This window comes from Elgaria multicarinata, chromosome 1 (genome assembly GCF_023053635.1).
Source record: "Elgaria multicarinata webbii isolate HBS135686 ecotype San Diego chromosome 1, rElgMul1.1.pri, whole genome shotgun sequence".
NCBI classification, from domain to species: Eukaryota; Metazoa; Chordata; class Lepidosauria; order Squamata; family Anguidae; genus Elgaria; species Elgaria multicarinata.
Window position 1 is genome coordinate 219,760,173 of NC_086171.1, and position 19,976 is coordinate 219,780,148.

The window sequence follows — 19,976 nt, forward strand, 5'->3', positions numbered from 1 at the left end:
TCAGCACTCAGGAGCACATGGCAAGTACACGGCCTCTTTGAATTGGCAGCCTCCTGGGTTTCCTTGAGGCTTCTCTTCTTCCCCTTTCCTTGGTTTCCTCTTCCCCTATACTTCCCCTGTCAAACTCCTGTTTGCTCTTCCTGTTCGCTCGCTCCCTGGGAATCTGGCTTACTTTTATAGCTCCTACTTGAGCTGGGCCAGCTGCTCTTCCCTGCTTCTGTTCAGCTCCAAGTCAGGAACCAGAATCCCAAGTCAGGAACCAGAACAGACTGTGGCACTAGGACAATGATGGCTGCTATTGCCTTACGCAAGCATGCGTGGTTGAGGTCCACAGCCTTGTCACAGGAGGCACGGACGAGGATAGAAGATTTCCCATTTGATGGGATTGGCTTGTTCCACTCAAAGACGGACGAAACCATGGATTCTGTCCAAAAAGCCAGGACGACTGCAAAGAAGATGGGCTTAACGCCTTTCCAACAACTCCCCAGACAACGTCGCTGGTACCGCCAGCAATACCAGCCGCAAAGTCGCTTTCAACCGGATCGTCCCTTTCGACAACAGCAACACCACAACAATCAAAACGGACCCAATACTTTGCAGGAAAATTCCCCACCTATTGTAAACGGCAGGATTTCCAAAAAACTAAGCGTCTTTGACTCCCAGCATCAGACAGACGACACAACAACTGTCATTTTCAACGGTCACCTTTCCAATTATTTACATGCTTGGGAAGGGATCATGACGGACAAATGGGTACTCAGCATAATCGAGACAGGTTATGCAATCGAATTTGACACCCCCCCTTTTCCGGACTAAAGTTAACAATCAGGAAAAACTTCCTGACTGTTAGAACAGTGCGACAATGGAATCAGTTACCTAGGGAGGTTGTGGGCTCTCCCGCACTAGAGGCCTTCAAGAGGCAGCTGGACAACCATCTGTCGGGGATGCTTTAGGGTGGATTTCTGCATTGAGCAGGGGGTTGGACTTGATGGCCTTGTAGGCCCCTTCCAACTCTGCTATTCTGTGATTCTATGATTCTATAACTCCATCTACGATACTCAACAACGAGGTCAACACCTTGCTAGAAAAGGGAGCCATCTGACCCTTATTCCAGCACGAGATACTCGGAGGCTTCTGCTCCCAATATTTCACTGTCCCCAAAAAGGATGGGGGTCTCAGGCCCATCTTGGACCTCAGAGATGTCAATCTTTTCATAACAACCCAAAAGTTCAGGATGGTCACTCTCTCATCCATCATTCCCCTGTTAACATAAGGAGATTAGTTTGTCACAATAGACCTCAAGGATGCATATTTCCATATCTCAATACGGGAGGACAGCCAACAGTATCTCCGTTTCGAAATAGGGAAAAGGTTCTACCAATTTCTAGTGCTTCTCTTTGGATTAGCCACCGCACCAAAAGTGTTTACAAAATGTATGGCCGTGGTATGCGTTCATATCAGAACTTTAGGCATACAAGTTTACCCATACATAGGCGATTGGCTCTTGGTAGCAAAGACTTATCACCAGCTCCAGAATCATCTTTCCACTACTATGGAAACGTTGTACAATCTAGGTCTATGTGTAAACACAGAAAAGTCTATTCTACAACCCACTCACACCATCAGGTTCATAGGAATAGACATAGATTCTGTACACAGCAGGGCGTCTCTCCCCATACAAAGAGCTCTTGCGTTATCCACTCTCGCCAAAAAACTCCGAAAACGCATTACAACATCTGCTCATGCGGTGCAAAGACTATTAGGTTATATGGCAGCAACAACAGCTGTGGTCTCCTTCGCAAGACTCCACATGAGAGATTTATTTATTTATTTATTTATTTATTACATTTTTATACCGCCCAATAGCCGAAGCTCTCTGGGCGGTTCACAAAAATTAAAACCACAGTAAAACACCCAACAGTTTAAAACACAATTACGAAATACAGTATAAAAAGCGCAACCAGGATAAAACCACACAGCAAAGTTGATATAAGATTAAAATACAGAGTTAAAACAGTAAAATTTAAATTTAAGTTAAAATTAAGTGTTAAAATACTGAGTGAATAAAAAGGTCTTCAGCTGGCGACGAAAGCAGTACAGTGTAGGCGCCAAGCGGACCTCTCTGGGGAGCTCGTTCCACAACCGGGGTGCCACAGCGGAGAAAGCCCTCCTCCTAGTAGCCACCTGCCTCACTTACTTTGGCAGGGGCTCATGGAGAAGGGCCCCTGTAGATGATCTTAAGGTCCGAGTAGGTACATATGGGAGATCTGCAAAATTGGTTCATCCGAATCTTCGACACCCAACTAGACGATCAGCACACCAGACTTCAAATACCCAACAAGATAAAAGCCTCCCTGATATGGTGGGAAAACATGCACAACCTCACAGAGGGAGTCCCTTTTCGAAAACCACTGACGACCAAGACAGTAACCACAGATGCCTCACTCTCTGGCTGGGGAGCACACTGTGGTCCACTCAAGGTACAAGCTCTTTGGTCGAGATCAGAAGCAGCGAATCATATCAACTATTTAGAGCTGCTCGCAATAGAGAAGGCGTTAAGGTCCTTCGTAGTAACTCTGCGCTACCAACGCATCACAGTGGCGTCAGATAACACCACAGCCGTGTTTTATTTAAACAAACAGGGAGGAACACGATCCAGTCGCTTCCTTCACCTCACCGAAAGGATATGGAAATGGTGCATCATGCACCATATTTACATCACAGCCATACACGTGGCTGGACAAGACAACACTGTTGCCGATTCATTAAGCCGCACTACACTGAACACTCACGAGTGGATGCTACACCGCGATGTTGTCACCCTCTTGTTCAGTCAATGGGGACATGCTACTGTGGACCTCTTTGCCACAGAGCTCAATGCAGCATGCGCTCAATTCTGCAGCCGAGCAGGCAGCAGCCCGAACTCGATCGGGGATGCTTTCAGCATCAGGTGGAGAGGAACTCTATTTTATCTCTTTCCTCCAATTCCACTCATAACAGAGTCCTGAGGAAGACAATACGGACTGCATCCTTATAGCCCCTTGGTGGCTGTGCCAACCGTGGTTCACCAAGCTACTTCTCCTCTCTGACAGTCTGTTCTACAAACTTCCTCAACTACCAGATCTGACAACACACCAAGGGCAAATCAGACGTCTGAATGTCCAGACATTGCGATTAACAGCTTGGAGGATCACGCCCTAGACCCCAGCTGCTTACCTGAACCAATACAACGAATCATAAATGAGTCCAGAAAACCGGCCACACACCACTCTTACTTGGCGAAGTGGAAGTGATTGTTGCTGTTTGCGCGAAATTTGAAGTTTGATCCCCTAACAGCCTCCATATCTGAAGTGTTACACTTCCTATATTCCTTGCATCAATCTGGATTTAAACTAACATCCCTAAGGGTTTATTTAGCAGCAATTGAGGCGTATCAAGGCCATAGGAATGTATACCCTCTTTCCTCACACCCACTCGCGAGGAGTTTTTTGAAGGGTCTGCATAATACGTCTGGACTGTCACGCTCCATAATCCCTGCTTGGAATTTGTCGGTGGTTCTTCATGCCCTCACTAAGGCTCCTTTTGAACCACTGGCAACTGCTGATTTGAGACTTTTGTCTCTCAAACTAGCTTTTCTGGTGGCAGTTATGTCAGCAAGAAGGGCAGGGGAACAAACAGCCCTAAGAATAGATTCACTGTTCTTGGTGTTTCATAAGGACAAGGCGGTTCTCCACCCTGACGTCACCTTTCTGCCAAAGGTGATATCAGATTTTCATATAGGACAGGACATTATCCTTCCATCCTTTTTTCCAGCGCCATCAACGCCACTAGAATGCACTTTACATTCACTGGATGTTCGCAGGGCCCTGGCTTTTTATAAAGCGAGAACAGAATCCATTAGGACCACATCCCACCTGTTTGTGTCTTATGGAGTAAAGTCTAAGGGTTCAGCAATTTCTGCTCAAAGACTCGCCACTTGGGTCGTTGATACCATTAAATTGGCATATGAAATCAAAAAGTTACCTGTTCCATCACAGGTCAAGGCAGTTGCCACATCAGTAGCTTTTGGGAAGGGAGTTTCACTTCCAACTCTCTGTAGAGCAGCTACATGGGCTAAACCCTCTACATTCATAAGGCATTATTGTCTTGACGTGTGTGCCAGACAGGACTGCACCTTTGGTTGAGCGGTCCTTTCAGAGATTCTTCGCTGAAGACACCAACCCACCTCCAAGGTATGTTAGCTTGCTAGTCGCCCATCAGTGTGATGCACAGAGACCACGAAGAAGAAAGTCAGGTTGCTTACCTGTAACTGTAGTTCTTCGAGTGGTCATCTGTGCATTCACACGACCCACCCTCCTTCCCCACTGGTGTATATCAATATATGTCGTAAAACAAGATTTCCTCTCAGTACTGAGTTGGCCACAATGTTGGTCACTTAGGAACTGAAGAGGTGGGCGGGAACCCCTAGGGATATGCGCAGAAGGGACGGGGTTCCCGCCAAAACTCTAGGCTATGAAAGTTTCCCGAATGAAGCTCCGCGCAGGCGCAGAGCCCATCAGTGTGTGACCTGCTGAATCTGTGGGTCCAGAGACCAATTGGGATAGGCCCATGTTTGTCATGGATGCCATGAACTCCCAAGCTATTATGTATATTATTATTTGTATTATGGCACATCAATAAACATGGTGGCACTCAGTCATCGAAACTGGTCAACTTCACCCTTGATTTGTTTCGGTGGACTGGACAACCATCTGGACAACCATCTGTCAGGGATGCTTTAGGGTGGATTCCTGCATTGAGCGGGGGGTTGGACTTGATGGCCTTGGAGGCCCCTTCCGACTGCTGTTCTATGATTCTAAGGAAGTGTGATGTATTATTATTATTATTATTTATTTATATAGCACCATCAAAGTACATGGTGCTGTACAGAGTAAAACAGTAAATAGCAAGACCCTGCCGCATAGGCTTACATTCTAATAAAATCATAATAAAACAATAAGGAGGGGAAGAGAATGCAAACAGGCACAGGGTTGTGTAAACAGGCACTGGGTAGGGTAAAACTAACAGTATAAAGTCAGAACAAAATCAAGTTTTAAAAGCTTTAGGAAAAAGATAAGTTTTTAGCTGAGCTTTAAAAGCTGTGGTTGAACTTGTAGTTCTCAAATGTTCTGGAAGAGCGTTCCAGGCATAAGGGTCAGCAGAAGAAAATGGACGAAGCCGAGCAAAGGAAGTAGAGACCCGTGGGCAGGCGAGAAACATGGCATCAGAGGAGCGAAGAGCACAAGCGGGGGAATAGTGTGAGATGAGAGAGGAGAGATAGGAAGGAGCTAGACAGTGAAAAGCTTTGTAGGTTAACAGGAGAAGTTTATATTGGATTCTGAAGTGAATTGGAAGCCAATGAAGAGATTTCAGAAGTGGAGTTACATGGTCAGAGCAGCGTGTAGTAGTGATGGGGTAGTAGTGATGGGGGACTTACAATAACCCTGATACCTGTTGGGAGACCAATACTGCCAAAAGTGGCCCTTCCAAGAAATTCCTGACATGTGTGGGTGATAACTTTCTCCTACAGAAAGTGGAGGAAGGAACTAGAGGATCGGCAATCCTTGACTTGATATTGACCAATAGGGATGACTTAGTGGATAAAGTGGTAGTTACAGGAACTCTGGGAGAAAGTGACCACGTCATACTTGAATTCTTGAATATGAAGGAGACAAAAGTTGTGTGTAGCCATACATGTACTCCGGATTTTAGGAAAGCTGATTTTAATAAACTAAGAACTATGATAAGTAAGGTCCCATGGCAAGTGAGTCTAATGAGAAAAGGAGTGCAGGATGGGTGGGAGTATTTAAAAAAGGAAATTTTAAAGGCACAGTTACAAACAATTCCAACAAGGAGAAAAGATAGAAGACAAAAGAGGAAACCAATGTGGCTCCACAAAAAGCTTAGAGACGACCTGAAAACAAAAAGGGATACATATAGGAAGTGGAAGGAAGGCCAGGCTACAAAAGAAGAGCACAGACAAGTGGCACAGAAGTGCTGCAATGGCGTCAGGAAGGCTAAAGCTGAGAATGAGCTGAGATTAGCAAGGGATACTAAAAGCAATTAAAAGGCTTTCTTCAGAAACGTGAGCAGTAAAAGACAGGAAAGAAATGGTGGTTCAACTGCTTAATGAGGATGGCAAATTGATAACAGACGACAAAGAAAAGGCTGAAGTGCTCAATTCTTACTTTGCCTCAGTCTTCTCCCAAAAGCGGGTCTATGACCCCCCTGGAAAAAGTGAAGCAGAAGTTGAGGGGGCAGGATTGCAGTTTGAGATTGATGAACCAATGGTCAAAGAACACCTAATTTCCTTGAATGAGTTCAAATCTCCAGGGCCCGATGAACTGCATCCTAGAGTAATGAGGGAGCTAGCAGAAGAACTCTCAGAACCACTGTCGATTATCTTTGCAAAATCATGGAAGATGGGTGAGGTGCCAGATGACTGGAGGAGGGCTAACGTTGTCCCTATCTTCAAAAAGGGCAAAACGGAGGAACCTGGGAACTTCAGACCAGTCAGTCTGACATCCATCTCTGGGAAGATTCTGGAGCAGATTATAAAGAAGTCAATCTGTAAACACCTTGAAATCAATGCAGTGATTACTTGAAGCCAACATGGATTTGTCAGGAACAAATCCTGTCAGACTAATTTGATCTCATTTTTTGATCGGGTAACCTCCCTTGTGGACTATGGGAATACTTTGGACATCATATATCTCAACTTCAGCAAAGCTTTTGACAAACTACCACATGACATCCTGATTAACAAACTAGCTAAAAGTGGGCTAGATGGAACAACTATTAGGTGGATTCACAGTTGGCTACAGAATTGGACTCAAAGAATACTTATCAATGGAACCTTCTCAAACTGGGGAGAGGCAACGAGTGGGGTACCGCAGGGTTCAGTCCTGGGCCCAGTGCTCTTCAACATTTTTATTAATGATTTGGACGAGGAGGTGCAGGGAACACTTATCAAATTTGCAGATGAGACAAAATTGGGTGGGATAGCTAATGCCCCGGAATTAAGTTAAAGGAAGCCAGATTCCAGCTGGACATCAGGAAAAACTTCCTGTCTGTTAGAGCAGTACGACAATGGAATCCGTTACCTAGGGAGGTTGTGGGCTCTCCCACACTAGAGGCCTTCAAGAGGCAGCTGGACAACCCTCTGTCAGGGATGCTTTAGGGTGGATTCCTGCATTGAGGAGGGGGTTGATGGCCTTGTAGGTCCCTTCCAACTCTGCTATTCTATGCTTCTGTGATTCGAAACGTCCTCATGTTATCGATATCCATCATGCTGTCTCCCCGTTACAACGGGTGCCAGCAGGCATACAGAAAGTCCTTTCCGCATCAATAAAACCATCTACTGCTAGATCATATGCCAGGAAATGGACAGCCTTCTCTTCATTTGCAACATCAAAGGCCTTCACAGCTGACAACTGTGCAATTATAGACAGTCTAGCCTTTTTACACTATCTGTATAAGAAAGGACTAAAATACTCTTCCACAAGAGTATACTTGGCAGCGCTTTCTGCATACCATGGAGAGATCGATCACAGAACTCTGTACTTGACACCTCTCATAAAAAAAATCCTACATGGTTTAAAGAACTTAGTACCGCCTGTCAGATCCATGTCCCTGGAGTGGAGCCTATCAAAGGTGGGCTTTATCCCTTGCCTCAAGCGTATCAAGCGGTGGTGCTTGGCTTGAGCAGGGAGTAGCCTCGGCCGGATCTGGTGTTCAGAGCCTGTGTCGCCCCATAATAAGTGGTGGCAGATGGGAGGTCTGGTGTTCAGAGCCTGTGTCGTGGCATACCTCCCCCCCCTCTCCGGCTGCCCCAAATGGAAAATAAAGTCAGGAAACAGTGTGGTTAGAAGGAGAAGGGAACATGCTGTCAGGGCGTGGGGGTGGTGCTGCTCTTTGGTCCACACTCATTTGCCAGTGACATCCTCCCTTGCAGCCGGTCCCTCTTACTTCGGTGAGCTCCTGCCTCTCTCCCCTACCTGCGTCCCCCTCCCATTTGTCCTTTGTGCTCCTTTCCAGGCCTTTGTGCTGCTGAGTGACCTGCTCCTGATCTTTGGCCCGCAGCTGGCTCGAGGAGGCAGCCATGGCCCTGTGCTGCAGGGGCTTGTGTACCGGGCAGAGTCTGCTCTGCAGTCGCAGCTGGCAGGCTTCCTGGTGGACCGTGTCTTCAACCACAGCCAGGCTCCAGGTAGTCTTTGGGCGGCGGGTCTGCAAAGGGTTGAGGGCAGGGGCAGGGTGGGCCCATGCACTGACTCTCCCCTTCCTCTGTCAGACAGCGAGGACGAGGAGCTCCAGGTCGAGCAGCTGCACCAGCGCCGCAACTTGCTGGCTGGATTCTGCAAACTCATCGTCTACGGTGTGTTGGAGCTGAGTGCCGCCTCAGATGTCTTCAAGTATTACTCCAAGGTACGTGAGGCGGGGCAGAGGGCTTTGTTTCCAGACCGCTGATCATCCTGGTTGCCCTCCTCTGAACACGCTCCAGCTTGTCTGCGTCCTTCTTGAATTGTGGAGCCCGGAACTGGACGCAATACTCTAGATGAGGCCTAACCAGGGCCGAATAGAGAGGAACCAGGACCTCCCGTGATTTGGAAGCTATACTTCTATTAATGCAGCACAAAATAGCATTTGCCTTTCTTGCAGCCGTATCACACTGTTGGCTCCTATTCAGCTTGCGATCTACAACAATTCCAAGAACCTTCTCGTTTGTAGAATTGCTGAGCCAAGTATCCCCCATCTTGTATCTGTGCATTTGGTTTCTATTTCCTAAATGTAGAACTTAGCATTTATCCCTATTTAATTTCATCCTGTTGTTTTCAGCTCAGCACTCCAGCCTATCAAGATCACTTTGAAGTTTGTTTCTGTCTTCCAGGGTATTAGCTATCCCACCGAATTTTGTGTCATCTGCAAATTTGATCAGCGTTCCCTGCACCTCCTGGTCCAAATCATTAATAAAAATGTTGAAGAGCACTGGGCCCAGGACTGAGCCCTGCGGCACCCCACTCGTTGCCTCTCCCCAGTTTGAGAAGGTTCCATTGATAAGTACTCTTTGAGTCCCTGCACCTTGGTCCTTGGTTGACAGCTGGTTGGCTACTGTGTGAACAGAGTTCTGGACTAGATGGACCCTCAGTCTGATCCAGCATCATGGCTGTTCTGATGTTCTTAGAGAGCCAGTGTAGTGGTTAAAAGTGTTGGACTGGGAGTTGGGAGATCTGGTTTCTAATCCCCACTCGGCCATGAAAGCTCACTGGATGACTTTGGTCTAGTCAGACTTTCAGCCCAAACTACAGTCGTGTGAAAAAGAAAGTACACTCTCTTGGAATTGTATGATTTTACATATCAGGACATAATAACAATAATCTAATCCTTAGCCGGTCTAAAAATTAAGTAAATACAACCTCAGATGAACAACAACACATTACATATTACACCGTGTCATGATTTATTTAACAAGAATAAAGCCAAAATGGAGAAGCCATGTGTGAAAAAGTAAGTACATCCTTACTGCTTCCGTAGGAATTAAGATGCTAAGTAGCAGATAGGTGCTGTTAATCAAATGTCCGTGATTAATTGATCATCAGCAAGTATGACCACCTCTATAAAAGCCGAAGTTTTTTTCAGTTTGCTGGTCTGGAGCATTCAGGTGTGTGTTAACACAATGCCAAGGAGGAAAGACATCAGCAATGATCTTAGAGAAGCAATTGCTGCTGCCCATCAATCTGGGAAGGGTTATTAGGCCATTTCCAAACAATTTAAAGTCCATCATTCTACAGTGAGAAAGATGATTCAAAAGTGGAAAACATTCAAGACTGTTGCCAATCTTCCCAGGAGAGGATGTCCCAGCAAAATCACCCCAAGGTCAGACCGTGCAATGCTCAGAGAAATTGCAAAAAACCCAAGAGTTACATCTCGGACTCTATAGGTGTCAGTGAGCATGTTAAATGTTAAAGTTCATGACAGTACAATTAGAAAAAGACTAAAAGTGGGCTAGATGGAACAACTAGTAGGTGGATTCACAGTTGGCTAGAGAATCGGACTCAAAGAATACTTATCAATGGAACCTTCTCAAACTGGGGAGAGGCAATGAGTGGGGTATCGCAGGGCTCAGTCCTGGACCCAGTGCTCTTCAACATTTTTATTAATGATTTGGACGAGGAGGTGCAGGGAACGCTGATCAAATTTGCAGATGACACCAAATTGGGTGGGATAGCTAATACCCTGGAAGACAGAAACAAACTTCAAAGGGATCTTGATAGACTGGAGTGCTGGGCTGAAAGCAACAGGATGAAATTTAATAGGGATAAATGCCAAGTTCTACATTTAGGAAATAGAAACCAAATGCAGTTACAAGATGGGGGATACTTGGCTCAGCAATACTACAAACGAGAAAGATCTTGGAATTGTTGTAGATCACAAGCTGAATATGAGCCAACAGTGTGATATGGCTGCAAGAAAGGCCAATGCTATTTTGGGGGTGCATTAATAGAAGTATAGCTTCCAAATCACGTGAGGTACTGGTTCCTCTCTATTCGGCCCTGGTTAGGCCTCATTTGGAGTATTGTGTCCATTTCTGGGCTCCACAATTCAAGACGGACGCAGACAAGCTGGAGCGTGTTCAGAGGAGGGCAACCAGGAAGATCAGGGTCTGGAAACAAAGCCCTATGAAGAGGGACTGAAAGAACTGGGCATGTTTAGCTTGGAGAAGAGAAGATTGAGGGACGCCATGATAGCACTCTTCAAATACTTAAAAGGTTGTCACACAGAGGAGGGTCAGGATCTCTTCTCGATCCTCCCAGAGTGCAGGACACAGAATAACGGGCTCAAGTTAAAGGAAGCCAGATTCCAGCTGGACATCAGGAAAAACTTCCTGACTGTTAGAGCAGTACGACAATGGAACCACTTACCTAGGGAGGTTGTGGGCTCTCCTACACTAGAGGCCTTCAAGAGGCAGCTGGACAACCCTCTGTCAGGGATGCTTCAGGGTGGATTCCTGCATTGAGCAGGGGGTTGGACTCGATGGCCTTGTAGGCCCCTTCCAGCTCTGCTATTCTATGATTCTATGAACAAGTGTGGTTTGTTTGGAAGGGTTGCCAGGAGAATGCCTCTTCTCTCTAAAAAAGAACGTGGCAGCATAGCTTAGGTTTGCAAAGTTGCATCTGAAGAAACCACAAGACTTCTGGAACAATATCCTTTGGACAGACGAGACCAAAGTGGAGATGTTTGGCCATAATGCACAGTGCCACGTTTGGCAAAAACCAAACACAGCGTATCAGCACAAACACCTCATATCAACTGTCAAGTACGGTGGTGGAGGGGTGATGATTTGGGCTTGTTTTGCTGCCACAGGACCTGGGAACCTTGCAGTCATTGAGTCGACCATGAACTCCTCTGCATACCAAAGTATTCTAGAGTCAAATGTGAGGCCATCTGTCCGACAGCTAAAGCTTGGCCGAAATTGGGTCATGCAACAGGACAATGATCCCAAGCACACCAGCAAATCCACAACAGAATGGCTGAAAAAGAAAAGAATCATAGAATCATATGATAGAATCCTAGAATAGCAGAGTTGGAAGGGGCCTACAAGGCCATCGAGTCCAACCCCCTGCTCAATGCAGGAATCCACCCTAAAGCATCCCTGACAGATGGTTGTCCAGCTGCCTCTTGAATGCCTCTAGTGCAGGAGAGCCCACAACCTCCCTAGGTAACTGATTCAAGGTGTTGCAATGGCCCAGTCAAAGTCCAGACCTCAACCCGATTGAAATGCTGTGGCAGGACCTTAAGAGAGCTGTGCATAAACAAATGCCCTCAAACCTCAATGAACTGAAGAAGAGTGGGCCAAAATTCCTCCACAACGATGTGAGAGACTGATAACCCTCCAGAACCCTACATTCTGTTTTCCCATACAGAAAATGATTACTTCAAGTTATTGCTGTTAAAGGTGGTTCTACAAGCTATTGAATCATAAGGTGTACTTACTTTTTCTCCATTTTGGCTTTATTTTTGTTAAATCATGACACGGTGTAATATGTCATGTGTTGTTGTTCATCTGAGGTTGTATTTACCTAATTTTTAGACCTGCTAAGGAACAGATGATTGTTATTATGTCCTGATATGTAAAATCATACAATTCCAAGAGGTGTACTTTCTTTTTCACATGACTGTACCTTACAGGGTTGTTGTTAGGATAATTTGGAGAGGAAGAGGATTATGCTCGTCGCCCTGGATTCCTTGGAGGAAAAAGAGTGGTATATAAATGCAATGAATATAAACAAATGAATACATAATAATAAATTATAATAAATAATAATAATATATTTCTTACCTGCCTCGCCGATTGGATCAAGGCGGAGAACAACAGCATGCATAAAATACTGATTAAAAACATAGCATATGCTGTTAAAAACATCCTAAAAGCATACTAAAAGTATCCTAAAACAGAATAGAATAGTAAGCGCCCAATGTTCTGTTTCCCCCACTTTATCAGTTCTACAACGACTACGGAGACATCATCAAGGAGACACTGAATCGGGCTCGCCAGATTGACCGGACCGAATGGGCTCACACGCTGCTCCTCAGCCTGCAGCAGGTATCGGGCAGGGTTGTGGTGTGGTGTGGCTCTTGGATGGGTGGGTGGGGTGACATTTGTGCTGCTTCTTGTGGCTGATGAGATTTCCTCCTCCTAGCTGCTGACTCAGCTGCTCCTGGAGCAGGGACCAGGCGGCGTAGACTCTGCTGCTTTCCTGGAGATCCGGGACTTGGCACGGCGTTTCTCTCTGCTCTTTGGGCTGCACCAGCTGCAGAACCGCCCAGCGCTCGTTGCCCTGCACAAGTGAGCATGGCGCCAGTGCCTTTCCCTGTTTCACGTCTGGGTGGAAGGTAGTGGGAGGAGGACAGGAAAATGCCTGTTTAGGAGGCCAGTTCCGTGGGGGGAAATGTTTCCAGGATGTGATAGGGAGGCTAATGGAAGGGCTGGTTCCAAAGGCTGATGCAGCCTCTGTGGCACACTCCCCCTTTCATAGAATCATAGAATAGCAGAGTTGGAAGGGGCCTACAAGGCCATCGAGTCCAACCCCCTGCTCAATGCAGGAATCCACCCTAAAGCATCCCTGACAGATGGTTGTCCAGCTGCCTCTTGAATGCCTCTAGTGTGGGAGAGCCCACAACCTCCCTAGGTAGCTGATTCCACTGTCGCACTGCTCTAACAGTCAGGAAGTTTTTCCTGATGTCCAGCCGGAATCTGGCTTCCTTTAACTTGAGCCCGTTATTCCGTGTCCTGCACTCTGGGAGGATCAAGAAGAGATCCTGGCCCTCCTCTGTGTGACAACCTTTTAAGTATTTGAAGAGTGCTATCATGTCTCCCCTCAATCTTCTCTTCTCCAGGCTAAACATGCCCAGTTCTTTCAGTCTCTCTTCATAGGGCTTTGTTTCTAGACCTCTGATCATCCTCGTTGCCCTCTTCTGAACACGCTCCAGCTTGTCTGCGTCTTTCTTGAATTGTGGAGCCCAGAACTGGACGCAATACTCTAGATGAGGCCTAACCAGGGCCGAATAGAGAGGAACCAGTACCTCACGTGATTTGGAAGCTATACTTCTATTAATGCAGCCCAAAATAGCATTTGCCTTTCTTGCAGCCATATCGCACTGTTGGCTCATATTCAGCTTGTGATCTACAACAATTCCAAGATCTTTCTCATTTGTAGTATTGCTGAGCCAAGTATCCCCCATCTTGTAACTGTGCATTTGGTTTCTATTCCCTAAATGTAGAACTTGGCATTTATCCCTATTAAATTTCATTCTGTTGTTTTCAGCCCAGCACTCCAGCCTATCAAGATCACTTTGAAGTTTGTTTCTGTCTTCCAGGGTATTAGCTATTCCACCCAATTTGGTGTCATCTGCAAATTTGATCAGCGTTCCCTGCACCTCCTCGTCCAAATCATTAATAAAAATGTTGAAGAGCACTGGGCCCAGGACTGAGCCCTGCTGCACCCCACTCATTGCCTCTCCCCAGTTTGAGAAGGTTCCATTGATAAGTAGTCTTTGAGTCCGATTCTGCAGCCAACTGTGGATCCACCTAATAGTTGTTTCATCTAGCCCACTTTTAGCTAGTTTGTTAATCAGAATGTCATGTGGTACTTTGTCAAAAGCTTTGCTGAAGTCAAGATATATGACATCCACAGCATTCCCACAGTCCACAAGGGAGGTTATCCTATCAAAAAATGAGATCAAATTAGTCTGACAGGATTTGTTCCTGACAAATCCATGTTGGCTTCTAGTAATCACTGCATTGATTTCAAGGTGTTTACAGATTGACTTCTTTATAATCTGCTCCAGAATTTTCCCAGGGATGGATGTCAGGCTGACTGGTCTGTAGTTCCCAGGTTCCTCCTTTTTGCCCTTTTTGAAGATAGGGACAACGTTAGCCCTCCTCCAGTCGTCCGGCACCTCACCCGTCTTCCATGATTTTGCAAAGATAATAGACAAAGGTTCTGAGAGTTCTTCCGCTAGCTCCTTCATTACTCTTGGATGCAGTTCATCGGGCCCTGGGGATTTGAACTCATTCAAGGAAATTAGGTGTTCTTTGACCATTTGTTTATCAATCTCAAACTGCAATCCTGCCCCCTCAACTTCTGCTTCACTTTTTCCAGGGGGGTCATAGATCCGCTTTTGGGAGAAGACCGAGGCAAAGTAGGAATTGAGCACTTCAGCCTTTTCTTTGTCGTCTGTTATCAATTTGCCATCCTCATTAAGCAGTTGAACCACCATTTCTTTCCTCTGTCTTTTACTACTCACGTATCTGAAGAAAGCCTTTTTATTGCTTTTAGCATCCCTCGCTAATCTCAGCTCATTCTGAGCTTTAGCCTTCCTGATGCCATTTCGGCACTTCTGCGCCACTTGTCTGTACTCTTCTTTTGTAGCCTGGCCTTCCTTCCACTTCCTATATGTATCCCTTTTTGTTTTCAGGTCATCTCTAAGCTTTTTGTGGAGCTGCATTGGTTTCCTCTGTTGTCTTCTATCTTTTCTCCTTGTTGGAATTGTTTGTAACTGTGCCTTTAAAATTTCATTTTTTAGATACTCCCACCCATCCTGCACTCCTTTTCTTTTTAGGCTCCCTTGCCACGGGACCTTACTTATTATAGTTCTGAGTTTATTAAAATCAGCTTTCCTAAAATCCAGAGTACGTGTATGGCTACGCTCGACTTTTGTCTCCTTCATAATCAAGAATTCAAGTATGACGTGGTCACTTTCCCCCAGAGTTCCTGTAACTGCCACTTTATCCACTAAGTCATCCCTATTGGTCAATAACAAGTCAAGGATTGCCGATCCTCTAGTTCCTTCCACCACTTTCTGTAGGAGAAAGTGATCACCCATACATGTCAGGAATTTCTTGGAAGGGCCGCTTTTGGCAGTAATGGTTTCCTTTGTCCCAGGGATGGAATAAAGTTTGCCTTCCAGGAGCCAGCAACCCCCAACTCGAGATTGGGTCTTGTCAACCTGCCGTTCTTCGAGCTGCTGAGTGAATTCTCCCCAAGGTTGCTGCTCCCAGACAAAGCCCTGCTGTGAGTGCCTTGAAGGGGAAGATGGGAGAGGGCTTGGGAGGCCGCTGTGCTTGAGCCCCGTGGAATTGGGCTCTTGGGTGGAAAGAGCTTATGCACAGCCTGGTCCTAATGCACTCTCCCACCCCCCACAGTCTATCGTATTTAAAGAAGATTAGTCAAGCTTACCTTTCCTCCGGGCACAGAGAGGAGCCTCACTGGGCCTCATTCATCGCCTATCAGCATTCCCTGAGCCCCCAGAAAGATGCGTCCCTCCAACCTGATTCAGCTGCCAAGAGGAAGCCCGGAGCTCTTGCCAAGAGGAGACGTCTGAATGGTGGGAGGGGGGCCAACAGAACTGAGGGGAGCAGGGGATTGTGGGTGGTGAATGGGATGTGCTTACAGGAGTGGCTGGGGCCACATGGGAGGTGCTCGGGAGGGTTTTAGCCAGACTGGGAGGGAACTGGTTGTGCCTTTGGGGAATCGGATGGAATCCCATATTTCTGGTCTACTTTACTAGAGTCCTCCGAGCATGGTGATGATGCCAGCCTCTCCTCCAGCAGCCGCCTACAGACCCCCCTGCTGACTTCCACCGCCCTTCGGGGCAAGCGCCAACCAGATGTACTTATGCTAGGACACGAGGATTCGGGCTCTGAATCGGAGTTTGTGCAGAGGTAAGGTGCAGTACAGGTGGACTGGGGGGCGAGGTGGGTGGGTAGGGGGCACAACTCATTGCCGCCGCCTCACCTTGGAACTACCACTCTTGTGTTAAATTACTTAACTAACAATTAGTTGGTTGAAAGCATTATTAAAGACAAAATTAGTAAGCATATAGAAGGGCAGGTCCTGCTGATGAACCAACATGGCTTCTGCAAAGGCAAGTCCTGTCTCACTAATATTCTAGAAAGAGATCTTGGGGTTATGGTGGACAGCTTGATGAAAAGGTCAATCCAAAGGCCAAGGGAATGAATTAACGTAACACATCTATGTGAAACTGTATAATGGCTGGTTGCTAAATACAATAAACTTGACTTCGACTTGAAAAGGTCAATCGAGTGTGCAGCTGGCAAAGTGTTAGGCATTATAAGAAAAGGAATTGAGAATAAAACTGCCATTGTCTTACTGCCTTTATACTAATCTATAGTGCAACCACACTTAGAATATTGTGTACAGTTCTGATCAACACACCTAAAAAAAAGATATTAACAGCATTTAACAACGTTAAGTTTGTTTTTAATGGACCCCACAATTGTTGTTTTTAAATGGATACTGTTGTTTTTATACTGTTTTTATGTGTGTGTGTGTGTGTGTGTGTTTTAAATTGTATACTTTTAATGTTTACTATTTTTAAATGTTGTAAACCGCCCAGAGAGCTTCGGCTGTGGGGCGGTATATAAATGTAATTAAATAAATAAATAAATAAATAAATTATAGAGCTGGAAAAAGGGCAGAAAAGGGCAACTCAAATGATTAAGGGGTTGGAGCATCTCCGCTATGAGGGAAGGTTACAACAGCTGGGATTGTTTAGCTTGGAAAAAAGGGAGGCTAAGGGGATACCTGATAAATGTGAACAAAATTATGCATGGTGTGGTGAATGTGTATAGGAAGACTTTCCCCCCTCTTAAAATACTAGAATCTGGGGTCATCCCATGACGCTGATTGTTGGGAGATTTTGGACAGATAAAAGGAAGTTTTACACAGCGCATCGTTAAATTATGCAATTCACTACAAGTTGTAGTGATGGCCACCAAATTGGATGGCTTTAAAAGGGGGTTGGATAAATTCCTGGAGAAGCCTATAAATGGCCACTAGTCCTGATAGTTGTGTGCTGTCTCCAGTATTCGAGGCAGTAAGCCTATATACACCAGTTGCTGGGGAACATGGGTGGGAGGGTGCTGTTGCAGTCATGTCCTGCTTGTGAGTTCTGGACTAGAGGGACCCTTGGTCTGATCTAGCATCAGGGCTCTTCTCATGTTCTTGTGCTCTTTGCAGCCAACCACGGCTGGCCTCCCAGCAGCCCCACGAGGCTTTTCGCACTCGCCGGCTGCAGGAGCAGAAGGACTTTGGACTGGGCAGGAAGCTGGATCGGTAAGGATGGCTGGGCTGGACCTTCTCTATGTTGTGGGGCTTGGCTGGGAACTTGCATTACCTTGCTTACCTGGAGCATTTGGAGTAGGATTCTGTTCTTCTTCGTGGTTTCTGTGCTTCACACCCATGGGCTCTGCGCCTGCATAGAGCAACTTCGGGGGGGGTGAGGACTTCTAGAGCTAGAGGCGTTCTAGATGGGAACCCTTCCCCCACCCTCAACTCAAATATTCCAACTGTTCCAGTCTTCCCTTCAGTTTCTCTTCAACCGCCATTGTGGTAGCAGTGTGAGGAAAGCTTCTAAGTCAGTGTTTAATATTTATTATGAGGCATTTCGTTTAAATTTACAGTTGATTTTATTCTTTCTAACTATTTTATTTGTACATATTTCTGTCTTTAATTTTTGTGGTTTTGTTTGTTTCGCGATCTCGGATCGTCTGTTAGGGCGTATGGCCCTCAGGGCGCCGTTTAGAAAATGTTCCCGGTGTGAAAGTAACTTGCCCCCGTCCGACGGCAGCGCTAAAAAGAGGCACGCTCTGGTGCTTCAGAAATCATATAAAAGTTGTTTTATTGGTTTATATCCAACATCCTCTGCTCAACGTTCTGGACTGCTTGTCCTTCGTCAGGAGCTGGAAACAGTTGCTGCACAGCTTTCGTTACATGGTGCAATTTTCCTCCCTGCACAGTCACACCCCCATCTGACAGCCACAGTTTGTTTCCTCCGTTTGGGAGAGGGGCACATAGTTCAAGCATGTTCACACTGTCAGGCGTTTTCTAAACAAACGAGAAGACATCAATCTGATAGATTGAAAGCCATTCTATGGCATAAGGCTCTGGAAGCAGTTGGTGATAAAGAACCGATAATGGCATCTACTTCAGCAATTTCACAGGAAACAGTTGCTACCCAAAAATGGGGGTAGGCAGAGATTCACAGAATAGCCGAGTTGGAAGGGGCCTACAAGGCTACCGAGTCCAACCCCCTGCTCAATGCAGGAATCCACCCTAAAGCATCCCTGACAGATGGCTGTCCAGCTGCCTCTTGAAGGCCTCTAGGGTGGGAGAGCCCACAACCTCCCTAGGGAACTGGTTCCACCACTCGATCCAAAGGGAGAGGCGGGCAAGAAATAAATATATTATTATTATTATGACAGTGCAGATGTTATGCACCAATTATATATTTGTAAAAAGGTTTATTGCTACTGTCTGTCACTATATGCATATCGCGTAGTTGCGTGCCTTGGGCACTTCGTATATATTAGATTCTTCATCGTGGTCTCTGTGCATCACACATATGGGCTCTGCGCCTGCGCCGAGCTTGTTTTGGGAAACTTCTAAAGCCGAGGCTAACGCTTTCGGCGGGAACCCCTCCCCCACCATCCACTGTGCATGTCTAGGGGTTCCCGCCCTTCCCCTCAGTTCTCTTTCGACCGCCTTGTTAGCAAGACGTCTCATCGGGAGCTTCTGCGATCTCTTTGAGAAAGCTAGCCGAGTGCTTTTCCAATTGGAACTAGTCTTCTAATTTAGTGTAGATAGTTATAGTGTAGATAGTTTTTTTTTAAAAAAGATTACAATCTTTTCCTTAGATAAGCTTCGCTTTTTCTTCTCAGCATTGACTGGCCTCATGGCCGTTAAGGCCCCATTCCGCAAGTGTTTGGAGTGCAGAAGTAAGCTTCCCCCAACCGATGGACATTTCTTGTGTTTGCTGTGTTTGGGGGAGGCACATATTGTTGAATCTTGCCGATTTTGTATGAGATTCACAAGACAAACAAAATGCCATGGGGCGGATCGCCTCAGATCCTTACTCTGGCAAAGAGCTTTGGAAGCTGCTGATCAAGCGAAACTTCCATCAACAACTACTATCTCTGTTCGTCACGTTCCTCCTCCAGATTCGAGGGCCCCCACTCTCGGAAAGAGCCACCTAGGGTCCCCGGCGTCTACCCGGGCTTTGACTGCTGACACGGCAAAAAAGATATAAAAAAAAGCCAAAACAAATAAACCTACGGAAAATGGACATAAAAAGAAAAAGGACAGACCTGCAAAAGCGGCTTCTGCAAAGACTGTGCTGAGGATTCCTATTCCACCATTGCTAGAATCTCCTATCAGGCAATTACTTCCGCCAGTACCAACAGCTCAAGTAGCTGCATCGGTACCAAGGATGGAAGGACCGCCTGTAGCATCAATGTCGGAAGGGGAAATACGTGATACTTCACCTTCCAGGCTGGGAACGGCACACAAACACCGTGGCCGTTACGAATGTGAACCTCGGGATCGACGTCAAACCCGATCACCAAACTCACCCAGGTC

General features: G+C 46.2%; 1 protein-coding gene across 1 annotated transcript in view; it reads left to right on the plus strand.

Annotated features, from left to right (window-relative positions):
- The window catches only part of STAG3 (STAG3 cohesin complex component), a 78,300-nt gene that overhangs the window by 47,899 nt on the left and 10,425 nt on the right, over nt 1-19,976 (plus strand). The window contains exons 23-31 of the mRNA XM_063146214.1: nt 8,077-8,263; nt 8,330-8,463; nt 12,539-12,640; nt 12,738-12,883; nt 15,483-15,611; nt 15,743-15,856; nt 15,887-15,935; nt 16,110-16,261; nt 17,580-17,675. Of these exons, the coding sequence (XP_063002284.1) occupies nt 8,077-8,263; nt 8,330-8,463; nt 12,539-12,640; nt 12,738-12,883; nt 15,483-15,611; nt 15,743-15,856; nt 15,887-15,935; nt 16,110-16,261; nt 17,580-17,675 (1,109 nt within the window). The remainder of the gene's footprint in view (nt 1-8,076; nt 8,264-8,329; nt 8,464-12,538; nt 12,641-12,737; nt 12,884-15,482; nt 15,612-15,742; nt 15,857-15,886; nt 15,936-16,109; nt 16,262-17,579; nt 17,676-19,976) is intronic.